Here is a 19,557-nt window from a genome sequence, read left to right on the forward strand (position 1 = left end):
GCTAAGGGGACTGTTGTGTCAACTGCTAAATTTAGTAGGGATGCACCAATCCACTATTTTGGATTCGGCCAAACCCCCGAATCTTTTGCGAAAGATTCTGCCGAATACCAAACCGAATCCTAATTTGCATATGTATATTAGGGGTGGGAAGAGGAAACCATTTACTTCCTTGTTTTGTGTCAAGAAGTCATGGTATTTCCCTCCCCATCCTTAATTTGCATATGCAAATTAGGATTTGGTGCATCCCTAAAATTTAGGAAACCTTTGCTTGGAGTAGAAAGATGCCTTTAGCCATTTTTAATAAACCAAACCATGTACATTCCAAAAATGTTATTTCCAGGGGTCCACCTACATATAGAGTACATGCAGGGTGCTCATTTAGCAGCAAGTGTTTAAAAAGGGGTTGTCCTAAATTTATTATAAGCCCAGATCAGAAACATTTTATAAAGGAAAATAATCGTAATTTGGAAAGTAGTGTCTCCTGAATGTACCTATACAAAATAGTAGTTTTATGGAGATTTCTGATTTGAATTGTCAAAAACTGCCCGCAGTCTACCAGATTTTTAAAACACCGCTCAAGCATGGGGTGTGACACATTATTCAGAGATATTCTGTCAGTTTATGTATTCTTGCTGTGGAAATGCAGTCTCCAATACCCCAATTATTAAACTGAAATACTGGTTAAATTAAAAAGGGTCTTAGAGTATAACCTATCCAGTATATTGCACCATTCACTGACTCATCAGCCTTATTACCAGAATTTGATGTCTGATTCTGGGATCTTTTGGGTTAATAAGCAGTTCTCTTCTGCCCAGGTAAAGCTTTCAATGGAAGTCAGTGAGGAGTTTAATACCATACTTATCTAACTATTAAGAAACTGAAAATGCAAAGATCAGACACACAATATTCCTGGTTTTGTCATGTACCAATATTTTGTTTAACTGTAGCTGTGTAAATATATAAAAGTGTGCATGATTGCTACATCCACATACACACCACTTGAAAGCAGTTTTTTGGAACTGGAATACATTCACCTGACTCAAGCACACATTTTTCTGAAGTCCCCCAACATAAATGAAATGATAGCTGCACATACGTACCATCAGTGGTCCATCCTCCACCATAAATCCAGAAAAAGTTTGTTCGTACAGCACCAGTAGTATCAAATTTTGGCTTGGAAGCCAGAGTTCCCCTTTAAGGGGTTGCTCCCCTTCCAACACTTTTTTTGGTTCAGTTGTTTTCAATTATTCTATTTTCTATGTGTGACAGTGTTTCTAATATTACGTTTAAATCTTCATCATTCACCTTTTTATGTCTTTCTGAAGTAGTTGGGTAGGTCACCAACTCTGTGCGGCTGAGAAATGTATCCACGAATGCACCAAATTGTAACAGTCCAAAAACAATTTTTTCTTCAGCACACCACTTACTTTTTCAAGGTGCATCCGCTCCAAACTGCCTCCAAGTCAGCCAAATTCCTTATCTTGAATAATAGGATATGAAGCACACCATCCTCAGACTTTCCCTTTAAAACATTTTATTTCAGCGGAATTCACACACAACAAATTGTAACAGGTCAGATTCTGCTCCTGGATCACTGAGCTGCCAGACTGAAACACCAGAGACAGGAACTTTAAACTTCAATTTTGGAAAAACTGTAAGAATAAAAGATGGAAAACAATCAAATCTTTATTTCTGGTGAAACATTTTCTGGTGAACATAAAAGGGTTTCCAAGGGGTTTTGTTTCCTATAAATAAAATGTTGCCTTATAATGTATAATGTAATTCAAAGCATCTTTTTACTATATCAACATTTTAGGATGTTCAGCAGTTTTAAAATAATCTGAAGATGTCATTTCTGTTGCAAGTATCATCTGTCTACCCCCTATTCCCTACACTGGGGATTCTGACCAGCTCTGCAAATTGCCAGTCAGGGCCTGGTTCTGACTCTGGAAACAATTTAAATGTGAACTCCGGCTTTCAAACCAAAATTTGATAAAGAGGCCCACATAACTCAAAAACCCCTAATATAGCCATCACAGCTACTGGTTTCTTCAAATAGTATGTATAAATGCCATTTCCTATGCTGCTATCCAGCTGGTTAACAGTTCTTCTCTTTCTGTATCATTTGAATTCCTGGCAGGGAAGGAAGTACTAAACACTGATGTTACAAATTGTAACAACTTCTCCACAGCTTACAGACAGCATGCAGGAACTACATACCCCACAATGCATTGCTCTGTGATGTTGCTTTCCTTATTGAACTCACGTGTGCAGGGGATTGGAGGATACAGGCTAAGGACTGATGGTTGCTGATATAAAGTAACAGTAGTCAGCCAGCTCAACAAAGTAGTCTGACAGATCAGCAGGGGGGCTAGGGTTAGAGAACTGTTCCAAAGCATTAAAAGTCTGCATATTTTTTAATTGATGTATATTGCAAAGTTGCTTGAAATTATGTTTATTATGCAAAAAGCTCAAGTTATGTTTTTGTGGCGGTTCCCCTTTAACAAAAGGCAGGCTTGGAAGAGAACTGATTTCTGCTACTAAGTCAGAACCAGTGGTGCAGCAAGGGATAGATAAATACATGGTCCAACTGTAGTTACAAATAACATTAAAACCAATACTAGGGGAAAGATTTGTTTTCTTTCAATTATCATACAAGACACATTGAACAAGATCCGAGATAAAAAAAATTCTCTCACAGAATACTATAAATGTTATTTTTAAACAAGTGTTTTATAAGTATTTTATTTAAAAGAGGCCAATGCTTCACTTCACTTCACAATGCTCTCCCCTATGTCGAGGCCGCTGTAAGACCGCCTCCTCCCGGGCAGGGGGCGCTGGAAGTTTCCCGGTGCTTGTCTCGCCTCTCTATTCTCTCGTCAGTCCGGACATGGCAGTGACAGTAGTGCGAGGGGAATACGGAGCCTGGACGCTAATTAGGCAACAACAGCAGCAGAAGGGCGGGGAAGCGAGCCCGGCTCGTTGGAGTTCAGAAGCTGTGTGAGGTTTGCAGCTCGTATACAACCACTCGTCTTCAACAGTGATCTGGCGGAGGGAGGGGGAACCTGCTGCTCCGATTGGAGCTTGTGCTGCTCGCTCGGCATGAGGAGCTTGCGGGTGAGTGCTACTGACTGGCCGCATAGAAGCAGCCTGTGTTAAACTGTAGCTTTCCAGCTGTAGTGAAGCTATTTCCCAGCATGCCCTTGTACCACCACCACCAGCAGCATCAGCTCCAGAGAAGAGACACAGAGCCGCAGTTTGGCGACCCACGAGGTGCAACATAATCTCATCTCACAGCCGGTCTCCTGAAACATAAGCAGAAGCCTTACGCCTCTTGGAGTCTGATTTGATGCATTTGTAGGACAGAAGTCATCTATACTTAGTGCATGCCGGAATAAATGGGCAATAATTACAAGCCAATGCTGTGTAAACGCTACATTATTTGTATAGGTTTGTGTACATGTCCTTAGTTGTGTCCTGGAACCTGATGTTGCAGTATGCAGCACATTTCTGAGCTGTAGCAAAGGCTGCACATCACTTTTGTCCTTGTGGGAGGAACGCGACCAAATACATCAGGCCCACATCAAGTATTCTGAAACAAAAAAAAAAGTTCTAACGTATTTATTTGTTCAGAATCCAATGTTAATTATTTGGGAATATGTTTTAACATAGGCAGCCCCAAATGTGTGTCAATATTGGTCTTTTGCCCCAGATAATGCTCCCTCAGTGTGCAGCACCTAGTACAACATTGTCCAGCCGCTACTAATGGCGGTCTACAATTCTCAGTCATTTGCTGTTGGCTGAATCACATATTTAAAAAGTAATATGTTTCAGCATAGAACTGAATTTATGTGGGCACAAAAATACAATTTATGATATCCATGCAGCCCTTTAAATACATTTATGGATAACTATTAGGGCAAACAGTGTTGGACTGGGGCACCAGGGGCCCACCCAAAAACCGTAGACCAGGGGCCCACTCTCAGCACTATTATTCTTTCTCTCCTCACTCAACCTCTATTCTAGTTTCTTTTCTTTACATACTGTAATCTATTGTTCCATCTATTTAGCCTCTTTGTTCTCATAGAAATAGGGAATGGCCATGAAATAGGCCAAATGTTTAGCAGCATGAGGGCCCACTGAAGGCAAAGGAATTAAACCTTTATATTATAAACCTTTCACACATCTGAACATAAATATGTATTCATTTGATGTCCTGCTGTACCGCCTTACTTTGAAATAAACGGTATTTATTTTTTTTACTTAAGCCCCAAGCCCCCTGGCCCTTTGTGTTCCAATATTTGGTCATGATCAAATGCTTTTTAACTCATCCTAAATTTAAGAGATATTGTACATTGTTGTATCAAAGATTCAGATATTGTTCCATAAACAAATTAACCTTCACTCCAAATATCATATGAACCACTTAGATTTTAAGCAATATTGGACATGGATCTCCTTCCTACTGTCTTTCTTACCACATGGCTCTGTGTACATATAGACACTCTGCATGCATATATATATATATATGCACCGAATCCAGGATTCAGTTTGGGATTCGGCCTTTTTCAGCAGGATTCGGACGAATCCTTCTGCCTGCCCGAACCAAATCCTAATTTGCATATGCAAATTAGAGACAGGGAAGGAAATCGCGTGTCTTTTTGTTACAAAACAAGGAAGTAAAAAATGGGTTTCCCCTTCCTACCCCTAATTTGCATATGCAAATTAGGGTTCGGTTTGGTATTCGGCCGAATCTTTCGCGAAGGATTCAGGGGTTCGGCCGAATCCAAAATAGTGGATTCGGTACATCCCTAATATATATACATTATACATGCATACGTTAACTGCACTTCATGGTCTGCTTCCAAGAGAATCTGTTTGGAGCAACTAGGAATTTTCTACAAACTACCCTGTAATTTGCTTTCAGACTGGACCCCACCAGCCACTCTTCTTTAAAGCGTTTAATCACATTTTTTTTTTAATCATACATAGATACATGGCCAGGGGCCGAGTTCTTTTATATATGTTATGGAATTCCAATAGGACAAACTTATTCTTTGTTTAGCTCGAAAAATGCTCGTAGGGACCACTATGTAAAACAAAATAACATTTAATGGGTTTAGACTGCTTATTGGCTGCATGGATCAGTTGTATGTATTTTGTCGATTGCATTGTTAACAAAATGTTGCCTTATTTGTGTTTATAAAGCCGGTACCAAATTCTTAAGGAGAAATTTTCTACCTTTTTTTAATATGTATATACGCACCCTTTTCTAAACAATAATGGGGTTATTTCCCCTATCCATCACTATGGAATATAATCATTTTTGTTTGTATTTTAATAAGGCTGCAAAAATGAAACTGAGGGTACAGATGCATGTGTACATTTTGAGTTAGACATGGATGCTCCAGTAAGGAGAGCGAGGTAGTATCCTGTGAGGGATACATATTATATAGCCTCAGTTTTAGGAGTTTATTAGAGGAAGATGGATTTCCATGGTCGAGCAAACCAGTTTTATTAGCAAGTACAGACATTTGAACAAAATGGTGTTATTTGCATACATTTCTAAACTTATAGTTATCAGTGATGAAGTTATTTGTCATAACTAAGTATAATGGACAGCACTAGGAGTAATTGCATGAATGTATATCTAAGTAATAACCAGCTGTGTAGAGTATGTTTACCTTGCATAGCCTCATGCTTAGGTTATAGGTCTCCATGACTGTGGTTAGATTTTGAGGGACTAGATTCATGGTTTGTCTCATAACTGATTGCATTACACTGCTGCATTAAAGGCAAGCAGTGTTATTTACAGACAGAATGACATTTGCATGCAGAAGTCTTATATGCATGAGGTCATCCCTAAAGTGTATCATTGAATGGGCGAGGCACTAGGAGTGCCTTTGTGTAGGTCTTGCATTTGCTACAATGCAAACTGTAAAATATAAAAACAGTGCAACTACAGTTCCTGGAATTCCCCTAAGGTTCCGACTCAGTTTTTCCCGTTTCTCCCGGGCGGCAATCACAATATCACAGTCTGTATGAGTCAGCGCTAAAAGCTAGGAGAAAGAATGCAGCATAAAGAGAATCTAAGTGTAGTGGGTTGTTGGTAGTTGTAGTTCCACACTGTCCCAAAAATCCACTATAAGGTGCTAGATTGCTTTTTACACACATCACGTACCTTGTTTATATAGTGAATAAAGTACCCCCTCTTTAAAATATAAGGATATTATAAGTTACTGAGGAGTTTCATGACCATATAAAAACACGAGGCCGAAGGCCGAGTGTTTTTATACAGGTCATGGAACTCCGAGGTAACTTCTAATATCCTCATATTTTGCAACTGGGGGTACTTTATTTATCATAATACACAAATTTCAGTGAGTCATGTGACAGAAATTACATCAGAACTCCCCGGTTATAACTGATGACTTTAGAACTCACCGGTTATAACTGATGACATCAGAACTCACCGGTTATAAGGATATAATTTACAAGATATTCATGGCTTTTGTGTATTATAAGTTGGATACATACAAACGTTTATAAACTTTAAAGCTTTCAGATATATGAGGAATGGAGTATTCTGTGACTTTTCCATGCTGTCAGAGAGAGTATATAAAGCGCAGGAGATAGTGTATAACCTTTTTATTATGTATAAAAAAGAGAACAAATATTCCACTCACATTTGAGAAGTTATTTTAAGGCACATCAAATCTCCGTTTTGGGTTTACAATTATGCGTGTTGGTATCGTATCTGGCTCCATTACAGTACTGTGCAGATTTACAGTTGATGGCCCATATAGTGTTCTGCAGTTTCTGGTTCACTGCTCTTTTATTTTAATGACGTGTGTGTATGTATGTAGATATGTATATATTTAATAACCAACAGGACTGACGTATCTTAATGACCAAGGGGCATGAAAGTGTTTATTGTTAATGTGAAGTCAGCAATGACCTGCTTGTGGAATGGGAATATACCTAGGCTGGCTTATAGCCCTATGATTAATGTTCTCAGACCCTTCAAGAAAAGACAGAGTGTGTCAAACAATGGAAAAATATTCACAGAGCAACTTCAAATTTTTTTTTTAATGCCGATTGTGCCTTCAAAGATTGGTCATCAGTCCCTGCTTATAGTCTAATGTCCCTAACATGTGCATGAACACTATCTGGTCAGATTGCTTTGTTATTCTCTTTTATTGCATGCTTATGGGTTGCTTTTTGAATGTACTAATACATCTGGAACACCACTAACATGCCAATTATCTTGAGCCATTATCTGGAATAGCAGTTGAACTAATTGTATTCCTGCAACTTAGGTCTGGTTTTGTAAACATTATGTCCATAAAACAATATTATTTCTACATTTTCTTCTATTTCACCTCACTTTGCCTTTGCTTCACATTTCATTTTGTACTCCTCTTTGCACTGTGAATCTTAGTAGAAATGTTTAAGACACTGGTATTATGAACTATTATCCAATTTAATGTAGTGTGACATCATGTCCTTCTTGTTGGCCAATAGAAACTGTAAAAATTAATACATTAATATTTCATGTTAAAAAAATAAACCTTTAGAAGTTGACATATAGCACTGTGGACTGGTAGAAAGGTAGCAAAATAGGTGGAAATTATTAGGAAATAACTAGTATATTTAAGCAGTGAATCTAAGTCTAGCTTGCTGCAAGAGCTTGGGAAACGAAGCAGTGTGTGGTTCATTGGCTCGTTGTAGCTATCAAGTTCATTGCCGTTGGTTCAGCTATGATGTGCTGCAGAGCATCATTGGGCTGTGTTTCAAGGTCATGACGCTCAGGGGTATGCTGTATAAATAATGAGTAGGGAGTTTCTGGGAGTTGCGTGTGTGTGCTGGTGATGAAAGCTATGTCACTGTATTGTATAAGCTTTACAAGCTTCATTAGAAAGGTTTGCTGTTTTTATTGGTTTACACCAAGGGGCAACAATAATTGATAATAGTTATGCATTTACACCTGCATTTGTTTTCTGCTCTTGTGTATGCATATATGCCCAAAAAGTTTCAAATTGGGGGTTATGTTTTTCAGGACAAATTCCAACCAGCATTGTTAAAAAAAAAACACCAAAAAAAAATTCTGCTTTCGCTATTATTTCTGGTAAATGTTTCTCAGTTACTGCTTGGCTATGTTTCAGCAATAAAATCAATACCTTTTGCTGGAAATTATTTCTATATACAGCTGTATAAGAACAAATAAAATGAAAGGGGTTGTTCACCTTCAAAACACTTTTTTCGGTTCAGTTGTTTTCTGATTGTTCACCATAAACAAAGCATTTTTTTTCAATTGCTTTCCATCTTTTATTTTTTACCATTTTCCCAAAATGTAAGTTTAAAGTTAAATGTTCCTGTCACTGGTGTTTCAGTCTGACAGCTCAGTGATCCAGGAGCAGATTCTGAACTGTTACAATTTGCTATTGTATCAACTATTGTATCAATTCTAACAGCTGCCTTTAATGAAACACTGGGATTCTGCTCAGCAGGGACAAACATAACAAATGTATCAATTAAATGTATCCGTTTAGAACAGTTAGGGGCAAGTGAAAATTTAAAGAAAAAACAATTAGTATTTTGAGCAAACTTTCGTGTACTTCGACTAGGGAATTATCCAAATTCGAATTTGAAAAAAAAAGTGAAAATCCGAATATCGAAATTTATCATGTACTGTCTCTTTAAAAATTTCGACTTCAACCATTCGCCATATAAAACTTGCCGAATTGCAGTTTTAACCTATGGGGGACCTCCTAGAACCTATTTGTCAATTGGTGGACTTCGCAGTTATTTTTAGGAAAAACTTAGAATCATACGATTCGAATGTGCTATTACTTCGATTTGTGCGATTCAAATTCGATCAAAAAACTGACTTATTCAACCAAAAAAAACTTCCATTTAATTTCGGTTGGTCTTTTTGAATTCGAATTTCGAAGTTTTTCAAATTCGACATTGCTTGGGTCTAGAAGCAAATGTTAACTTTTAGTATGTTATAGAATGGATAAATGTAAGCAACTTTTCAATTGGCCTTCATATTTTCTATTTTGTAGTTTTTGAATTATTTGACTACTTCTTCTGACTCTTTACAACTTTTATGTTGGAGTCACTGACCCCATGTAAAAACAAGTGCTTTGTAAGGCTACAATTATATTGTAATTGCTACTTTTTGTTATTAATCTTTTTATTTATCCTTTCCTATTCATATTCCAGTCTATTATTCAAGTCTCTCAAGTCAATGCATGTTTGCCAGGGCAACTTGGACACTAGCAACCAGATTGCTGAAACTATAAACTGGAGAGCTGCTTAATTAAAAGCTAAATAACAAAAAAACACAAATAAAAACCAATTGCAAATTGTCTATGAATATTGTTCTCTGCATCATACTAAAAGTTAATGTAAAGGTGAACAACCACTTTAACCAGTCCTATGTATACATCCTACCCCTTCTTCCACCCATAACTGTCCTCATAGAACATTACATAATACACATGCATACCTGACCAATGGTTATTTCTCTTTATTAATTTGCTTGTATACCTGGATGTAATTTCTTATATAAACCCATTTTTATACTGTATAAATTACTTAATTAGCCAAGTTATATTATAGAAAATTTAAAATGATCCATGTTGGATGGAAATCCATCATGTACTTTTAAGGGTGGTTAAAACTGTAACATGAGATGGCACTTCCTATTTTTGGTTGTATCAGTATTGTGCAGCAGTACATCATTGCTGATAATTTTTCCTTTTAGTAGGTCAAAGTACAAATTCATGGACTGAATTATATTAAAACGTTTATGGAGGAGACAGAATTTTAAGTATCATGGAGTCCTCCGCTTGCCATAGAGTGCTGTATCTGGCTCTCAGGCTGGGCGACTCGTTATACATGTCTTTTTACAAAGTATTCTGTTGAGCATTTAAAAGGTAATTCCTATTCCCCAGAGAGGCTGTAAATCCTATTTGCTCTGAAAGCTGGACATGACCATTTAAAGGAGAAGGAAAGTCTAAAAACAACATTATCTCAAAAACGTAGCCTTAATATAGTCAGAAACATGTTTCCCTAACTCACCGTCCTGTTGCTTAGTTTGCCTATGAAATGGCAAAGTCGTGTCACTGAATGCTGTACCTGTTCCAAGCCTGTGCAGCTTCCTTTTCTCCCTGAACATAGATTTCCCCGGGCAAAGACATGCGCACTTCACAGCAGAGAGCTCCATTCTTCTCATTCTTCATTTGCATATTGAGCTTGAACGTGCAGAAATGCTTGACGCCGTTAGCCCCACCCACTTAATCCACATTTGCATCGTAGCTTTTTCCATTGAAGCTAACCTCCCCTCTATGTTTCAAGTGGTTTGCTGTGAAGTAAGCGCAGACATGTGGGAGTTATTTAATAGCAGGAGCCTAAAATGAAAGGGAGATTTACGATCTCAACACTGTTAGTGTTTACACAATGCGCAGCAGCTTTGATTGTGTGTCAACCGAAGTGAAAAAAAAATGAACGCATACGCAATGTGGAGGAGCTGGGGGGGAAGTGACATCACCGATTTGAAAATGGCACCGGCAATCTCCTGCATAAAGAAGACACTTATAAGACGCGTAACTTCTAAATAAATCTGAACAGAGAAGCGCTAATACAGCGACTCAGGAGGCACATGTATGTTAAATCTTTTAGTGCCATTTTTGTTGAGAACCTTTCCTTCTCCTTTAATGCATGATTATGCCTTGTCTTTGCTCCAGAGAGAGTGCAAATTAAATTACAAACAACCTGTCTCCTTGTTAACTTTTCAGGTGCCAAACTTGTCTAGACTGTAGTGTTGTATTTTGGACATGAGCTGAAACGGGCCTACAGATCATTAGAGTTTGTGTCCCAGAGTTATGTAAACCACTATCAGATCTCTTATCGTTTTATAAATTTAGTAAACTAATGGAGTTTGCTGTTCTTTCCCTCTGTAATTTTTTTCTGGGATGTTATAGGAAGTTTGGTATTTAGTATTTTCTGCTTCATTATTACAACAAATTGCCCAGCCATTGCTCCATGGTACGTTTCATTTGGCTGTAGTTAAAACAATTTAAAAAAATAAATAAATAAAAAAAGAGGTGCCAAACTGCATGCTTAGGGGCAGATTTTTCAAAGGTCGAGGTGAATTTTCAAATGGAAGAAATTCGAATTTCAAGCTATTTTTTTGTGTACTTCGACTAGGGAATAGTCCAAATTCGATTTGAATTTGAAAAAAAATTCAAAAATTCGAATATCAATTTATCATGTACTGTCTCTTTAAAAATTTGACCATTCGCCATCTAAAACCTGCCGAATTGCTGTTTTAGCCTGTTTGGAACCTACTTGAAATCAATTCTTGATTTTTTGGGGAAAAAAACGAATTCGATCGAATGCGCTATTCCTTCGATTCGATCAAAACGGACCTATTCGACCAAAAAAAACTTTGGTTGGTCTTTTTGAATTTGAAGTTTTTTCAATTCGAAATTTGACCCTAAATAATAAAACTGCCCCTTAGTGTTAGCAGTATCAAGTTATTTAGGTGTGTTTTTGGAAATTGTTAAAACTATTTTAAACTGCTAACGAAAGGAAAAGTTCTCAATTTAACTTCTTACTCCATACGCTCTCTAATGTGCCCCTTTGAGAAATATTTTACCCTCAATTTTTAACCCGCTGGTGTTTATTCATCCAGTTTTATCTACCTCCTCTTTCCAAGCCATACCACTTTTATAGTGTCTCTAGCCCTTGTGCACAAGCACTAATGTTTCACATTCTAGGGACATTTATGAATGGTTTCTTAAGCTAGTATCTACGTAAGTGCTTCAAGTTTCTGTGGTCTATAAAAGAAAAGCATTCAAACACCAATAAGCAGACACTACCTCTATCTGAACAATGATCTATGATATTAATCTTTTTCCTGCCTTGACATTAAACTCTTCTAAAGGGAATTTGTGGCTATATTAAATTTGACTAATTACATTAAGTTCATGAAATGCTAGTGAGAGCTTAAAAGCTGTCATTTCTTCCATGGAGTGCCTTAAACATTAGCTATGTAGTGACCTGATCTAATAAGCTTAGTGTCCCAGTTTAGCTGTTAATCAGCTTCCGCAGTGACAGTGTAATAAATACAGTAGCATTTCTTTTTTTCAGCCATTGTATAAACACCTTATTGATTAAATCCCTGAAAGTTTTTGAGCCTTTTAAAACACACATATTATACAGTTATGGATTTTCATATACAGGTATGGAACTAGTTATCCAGAATGGTCGGGACCTGGGGCCTTCCAGATAACGTATCTTTCCGTAATTTGAATCTTCATACTAGTCTACTGTAAAATCATATAAACCCAATAGACTGGGTTTGCATTATTACAATGAAAAAGGAAATTATTTAAAAAAAAAAAAAAAAAAAAGTGACTATTTGGATAAAATGGAGTCTATGGGAGATGGCTTTTCAGTAATGCGGAGCTTTCTGAATAACGAGTTTCCGGTTAACAGATCCCATACCTGTATTATGGGGTCTATCTACTAACATTCGACTTTCTATTTTGTTAGCAAATCAAAATTTTCCTCTAAAAGTTGTTTTTTTTTGTTTCTCTAAATACTCAAGGTTTATAAAAATGTAGAAGAACACAAACTGTAATACAAAATTTCGGCAAGTAAAAACAGTCAAGGTCCTATAAATATAAATAGGAGCTGTGTTGATCCTATTGGACCTTTTTTTTAGCCATTCGAAAAACTCAAGACAATTTTCTTTTTTTTTTTCCCTTTTCCTTTACTAGTCATATGCATTGCTCAGGTGTCATTTTTAAAAGTTCTGGGGGACTCTTCTATTTCAGCACGTTGCTTGGCTGTCCATGCCCTTTTGCACCTCCTCTTCTTCATTTGTTCAATACTTATTCCCTGTGTCATTCCACTTTACTACACATAACTTAATTTATGGACTTATTTGTTTTGTGTTCTTTGTATGTGTGGATTACTTGAGTTGTTACCAACATCTGTTGAAAATTTCATGTCAATAGCCCCTTTAGAAATATATTTACTGAGAAAAACGTTGACGTGTTAAATACTTAGTTTCACTGCTGTATATACAATCAGAACAGCTGCTGTCAAGTATACAGAGCAGTTGGGCATTATTTTAAATAGTATGAGATTTTTTAGATGGCAGAAAGAAACAAGACAAACCACATTTTGTAGCAAGTTGCGTTAAGGCCTAAAAAAAAAGTAAATTTTCACTTGCTTGATCATGTAAATAAATACCTTGATAATTGTTCCTGCTGTATTGAATTGCTGTTCATAATATGAGAGTTTTAGTCATAGTTGAATTAAGTAATTTATTTTTATTTGTTTCCATTTCTAGCCCCAGACAAAAGCCTAAAAAGGCTTTTGACCAATGGAGAACTATTTTGAGGAAGAATCCTACAACCTGGATAAAGTATTGGATGAATTTGAAAAGAATGAAGGTATAGTCTATTCACGTACAAATTAAGGCTAATACTGTAACAATATCTTCCTATTTTACAGAGGGTTTGGCAAACGGAGGTCAATTTGTGTCAGACCATAAACCATTACAGTGTTAGAAATTCAGATGAATGCAAAATTTTGAGCACCACTGGCCAAGTAAACATTACATATTAAGGGGGTTATTTACTAAACTCCGAATGCCAAAAACCCGAAAAATTCATCTTCGACCTGCCGAGGTTGCATATAATGGGAGAAGTTCCAAAGATTTGTTGATCTGTGCTAGGTTTCGAGCAATAATCCAAAGATTTCTGGGTTTTTGGGCAAAAATCAGAAAAATCTTAGTTTTCAGGTGGAAAATCCGAAAAATTCATGCGATTCGTATTTTTCACGATTTTTTCGTGTTTTTTCCCACAAACAATATTTTCTGAAAAGTGTATTAATAGATAAGGTGAAAAAACCTGTGCAAATTTGGTTGGCGTTTTTTTCAGAAAAAATGTAGATAAATTCAGACTTTGATAAATAACCCCCTTAGTGAAAAGTAGTAAACTAATGTTAAAAAACATTTTCAAATGTTACATGAAACTGTTTTACAACACAAGAATATTATTTTGGACAACCTTCCCCAAATGTCCACCGTTTGCTACAAAAAATGTATTAAAGGTGAATGAATGGTAAAATACATTGTTGTGCGAAAGGTTGTCACGTGCTACAGTATTGGCTATTTTAGTCACTGTGGGTGCTTAATAAAGTGGGACCTCAACACTGTTTTTACCTTTCATTCTCCTGTAAAGATAACTGAAACTGATTATATTTGCTGTTCAGTGTTTGTGTTACTATGTCTCAATGGCCTTCTATCAATTTGACAAAATTGTGGGTGATTGCGTTTCCTTCACCGCAGGACTTCATGGTAAACATCTGATCTACCATGCGTCAGGCCCACTACCATGCGTCAGGCTGACTACCATGCGTCAGGCCCACTGCCACAATTAATCAGCTCTGCTAAAAAACATGAAGTAGATGTTTTGATAGAGGCCACTCCGGCCACCATGTCTTGTAGCTAATAGCAATGCTCATATTTGCAGGGAATCGCAACATACGGTGTAACGTTGCTGTGAGGATGGGATGTCAATGATTCTGGAAACCATAAATTTTAGCTGATATGCAAGATAAAAGGCAAATGTAAAAAAAAATAACGTACATTATGTTTCATGTATTTTTTTTTCTAATCTGTTTGACAATTACTACCCCTGTAATTTCCCGCTTTCTTTTGAGGCAGCTGGTAGGCCACTTCACTGAATCACTTTGGACCTGTAATAACTTCTGCAACTGGGTTTTTGAATGAATGTGACCACTGGCACTGAACACTTTTAGTAGAGTTTAATTAAACAAATATGGCTAACTATTGAAGAGCTAACCATTGTCATAGTTATGGAGGGCCATCATTTGTTTGCCCTATGCAATGAGGAGGGCTGCGTCAACTATGAAGGTGGTAGAATGTTGGTAGAATGTTTTCAATTTTTAGGACAACTTTTGTGTTTTTTCTAAAGAACATCAAACATACTGCTGATTTTGTTAAATGAAAAGCCAGCAACATCAAAGCAAATGCATTTTGCTTTTAGTATGCATTTCTAAAGTTTTATTTTCAGAAGACGTTGCATCTTTATTTTAAACATTAAGTTTCACTATGTAGTAAAACATTACTGTTGTATATACAGTATGTTGTAGACATATAACGTAACTGTTTGCTTTGTGCTTTCTTTCCTCCTCAGATGAAACTGTCTTTCCAAAGCTGTTAGATGCTAAGTGGAATCAATTCTTAGAACCACATTCGCATAAAGTCACTGATAAACCAGCTCTTGACAATGTCTGTAAATCAATCATTGCTATTGAAGCTCATCTCAAAGTCAGGTCACCCAGCTTGACAGCCCTTGCAAGGTCCACATATGTGAATGGAGAAGTAGGTATTGTGACTCCTGAAATGCCTAAAATGGTGATAGGAGACACCGATATGGCAGAGGATTCACTTTTTAACACTGGTCCCTCTGAAATTGTATGCAACTCTATTGTGGAGAGTCAAAGTTTAGAAGTTTTAGATGATGTACCAGTGAGTATTAACAATGAAAAAAGTGTTCTTCTTGATGATGGATTTTCTCCGTACAGTAGCCCCAAAAGTGTTCTAAACTCTGCTTGCTTGACCATGAATAACGGAAAGCCCTCACACGGTCAAAAAATTGTTAATGACCAAGATAAAGAAGCTGTAACAATTTCAGTCCTTCCAATGATCATACAGGATACTACTAACGTAAGCACAGACCCAGCTTTCAATAAATCTGGCACTGAAGAAGCTTATAGAGCATTAAAACAAACCACATCAGTTATTCTGCCTGAAATAAAGCCTTATTCCATACAGGCTGCCCTTTCATGTGAAAATAACAACAAGATACCCAGATGTCAATTAAATAATACAGATCTACTCAGCATTTCACCAGTGGTTGAAGCATGTAGTGAGAAGCAGCAAAATCATACAACTTCCTTGCATGAAAAAAAACTTGCAGCTGTGTCTGCAACTGCGTTCTTTCCAGTCACTGCTGCTGAAACTGTACTAGGTAATGAAGCTCTCCATAGTGCTGATTTTTTTGACATTGTTGTAAAGAACGTTTCTGACTCGTGTGTGTTTAATGGTGACCTAACTAGAACTAATGGACTCTCACAAGAAAACAATGAAATGTTTTATGCAAGTAAAGAGTTGGAAGGAGGGGTAGATGCTAATATCTTATTGGAAGATGCATGCATAGCTTATAAAGAAAGAATAGATTTGTCTGAAGAAAATGGAACTAATGCACCAATGTATCTGTACAATGGGTGTGATTCCTATGGAATGAAAAACCCTGCTGTAGCTCAAAACCCAAAGAATTTACCATCAAAAGAAGATTCTGTGACAGAAGAAAAAGAAATTGAAGAAAGCAAGTCAGAATACTATTCTGGTGTTTATGAACAACAGAAGGAAGATGACATAACTGAGAGAGGTGGAGTCTTGTTAAATGCCAAGGTTGACCAAATGAAGAACAGTTTGCATAGTCTTTGTAATCCGGTTCCATCCATGCATGGGCAAACCTCACCAAAAAAGGGCAAGATTGTGCAATCCCTCAGTGTTCCATATGGTGGAGCTCGCCCCAAGCAGCCAACTCATCTCAAACTCAATATTCCACAGCCATTGTCTGAAATGTTACAGTGTGATCTCATTCCGCCAAATGCTGGATGCAGCTCTAAAAACAAAAATGACATGTTAAACAAATCAAATCGGGGGGATAACCTGATTTCAGAATCACTACGTGAGGAAGTGCACAGCCCTGTTACTGATACAAATGGTGAAGTCCCTCGAGAAAACAGGGGACCTGGCAGCCTGTGCCTTGCAGTGTCTCCAGACAGCCCTGACAATGATCTGCTTGCTGGACAGTTTGGGGTACCCATCTCTAAGCCATTTACTACTCTAGGGGATGTGGCTCCAGTCTGGGTGCCAGATTCCCAAGCACCAAACTGCATGAAGTGCGAGGCCAGATTTACATTTACCAAAAGGAGGCATCACTGCCGAGCTTGTGGAAAGGTATGTAAAGAAATGTGGTGTTTCATCAGGGCAACAGTAATCACGGCAAATTATTCATAACAAAATGTGTTCAGCAGATTCAGTTAAAGTAGACTTATAAGTTACACAGTAACAATTCATCTGCTCAGCCTCATTTTGAAGTAGATAAAATATATTTTATTAGGAAACTCTGGGGAGATATAAGGGAAAGCTTGCCTAAAAGTAGATGTTCTGTATATTATTTGGTAGTCAAAGATGATTTCATGAAAAAAGGTTATTTGTAAAAAGTACAAAATGGGTAGAGACTAGACAATAAAAAGTAAGGAGTAAAAAACTAGGTATGTAACGTATATTAAAATAATTTTATGATTTTAATATTTACTGCACATTTTCTACAGTGCAGTGATTTGTATAACCATGCAATTATCAAATGCTTAGTGCCTTCACACAAAGTGCCTTTAATAAAAATTATTTTATAAATTATCATATTTTCTTTATATGTAGTCATCATCTTTTTTGTCTCATTTCTTGGAATCGTTCTACTTATGTTCTACTGATATGTTCTTTACCCGAGACCTATCTTGTCCTCTAAAGTAATTGGCTTGTCAACTGGCTGTAGGGGGATTTTCAGAGTTATAGCTTAGTAGCTGTTAATGAGCCATAGGTTGAAATAGTGCTCTAGATTTACATGTTGTACAACAGTTATTGCAATATGTGTATTGATATGTATATCAAGCAAAGAGGCAAAACTTACAATTGAAGGGAGGCTAATTCATATGACTATATATTTTAACATAAATTCATGTTGGTGGCAAATGTTTGACGGTAATGTTTTACTAGCTTCAAGACGAGGCTTTACATTACAGGGGTCCTCAACCTTTTTTTTACCAGTGAGTAACATTGATATGTAGAAAGAGTTGGGAAGCAATGAAAGCATCAAAAATATTCCTGGGTGGTGCAAAAAAGTGATCTGATTTGGTAGCTCCTATGTGGACTGACAGCCTACAGGAAGATCTGTTTGGCAGTACATCTGGTTTTTATGCCACTAAAACTTGCGTCCAAACCAGGAATTCAAAAATAAGCACCTGCTTTGAGGCCATTGTGAGCAACATCCAAGGGTTTGGTGAGCAACATGTTGCTCACAAGCCACTAGTTGGGGATCACTGCATTATAACAAGACCTCTTTATCCGGAAAACTTGAGATAATAGGTTCTTCTTCTGTCCTGTAGCATATACTAGTTTTGCACAGTTTGGTAGATGATGTTTAAGACTTACATTTTTTGATGTATACTTTTAGTATTTATAGTATATATAATTACATATTATATATGTTTTATTATTATTCACTATTTTAGGTGTTCTGTGCCACTTGTTGCAGTCTAAAATGCAAACTTCAGTACATGGATAAAAAGGAAGCTCGTGTGTGTATTATTTGTCATTCTGTGCTTATGAATGGTAAGTTATATTAATTTACATGCAAATAGCCAGTGACTTTTTAGTGAACATATTTAATAGAAAATAAAACCAAAAAAACAAATATGGCTAGTAATGTCATCATAATGCTATATACTTTATATACTGAAATTACTACACCAGCCTAAATTTTCACCTTAAAGATTCAGGCCTTCAGAGTTGTCACAGGAGTTCACCATGTAGGATATGTTTGTTAGATGTGTCAGTAACTCTGCACATGCTTAGTGTTCTCAGGCAGCTGTTTAGGGGTCATTGCAAATCATCAAGTAGAAAATGAGGTTCCCCTGTAATATAGGCTGTTGCTACAGGGTTAATTATTAAATGCTAATTGCACAGATTTCAGAGCAGCTGTGAGAATCTAAATTAATTACTACTCAGTCCTATGTTGTGGCATTTATGTTCTATCATCACAGTGTATTTTAAAACGGTCCCTATGATCAGGTAACTGATAGTAGCCAGGGTGCATTCTGTAATTCAGCAGAAAAGACATGGAGGTAGCGGATGGCAAATCTTCTCTGATAAAAGGCTTTGGTTTCTAGTGCCAGTACAGAATCCTAAAATATAAAACATTACATACAAAGATGTTACCCTACTTTTTCTAACATGTGTTTTTGGAAAGGTTTGCAGTTAGCAAATTAATTTTCTTCACAACATTGCTTCAAAATTCATCCTATAGAAGATGTTGGCAGGGTTTGAAAAAAACCCCCCAAAAAACAAAAAAAAACCTGCTTCCTTACATTCCGTAGGTACCATATTAGTCTGAGAAAAATTAGAAAAGGAAGTCTGATTACATTTTTTTTATCTCTCTCAGTATTCCATCAGGCCCTGGTGCCTTTTCACATTCATTTAAGTAAAGTGGGTCATTAAACTCAGTTTATATGAAAAGATAACTGATTTGATTGATCTGACTAATTTGAATTTTTATATCCTTTTTAACCAACTTATTTAAGGTTTTAAATGGAGCCACTGCATCTTTTTACTATACATATAATTAACAATTTGGTGAGTTGGTCTTGTCCTGTGCT

General features: G+C 36.8%; 1 protein-coding gene across 1 annotated transcript in view; it reads left to right on the forward strand.

The window, feature by feature from the left end:
• Positions 1 to 2,454: 2,454 nt before the first annotated feature.
• Positions 2,455 to 19,557, forward strand: part of zfyve9.S (zinc finger FYVE-type containing 9 S homeolog) — a 36,709-nt gene continuing 19,606 nt past the window's right edge. The window contains exons 1-4 of the mRNA XM_018260905.2: positions 2,455 to 3,117; positions 13,373 to 13,475; positions 15,246 to 17,080; positions 18,415 to 18,514. Of these exons, the coding sequence (XP_018116394.1) occupies positions 13,406 to 13,475; positions 15,246 to 17,080; positions 18,415 to 18,514 (2,005 nt within the window). The 5' untranslated portion in view covers positions 2,455 to 3,117; positions 13,373 to 13,405. The remainder of the gene's footprint in view (positions 3,118 to 13,372; positions 13,476 to 15,245; positions 17,081 to 18,414; positions 18,515 to 19,557) is intronic.

The sequence above is a fragment of the Xenopus laevis genome, chromosome 4S (genome assembly GCF_017654675.1).
Source record: "Xenopus laevis strain J_2021 chromosome 4S, Xenopus_laevis_v10.1, whole genome shotgun sequence".
Classification (NCBI taxonomy): Eukaryota; Metazoa; Chordata; class Amphibia; order Anura; family Pipidae; genus Xenopus; species Xenopus laevis.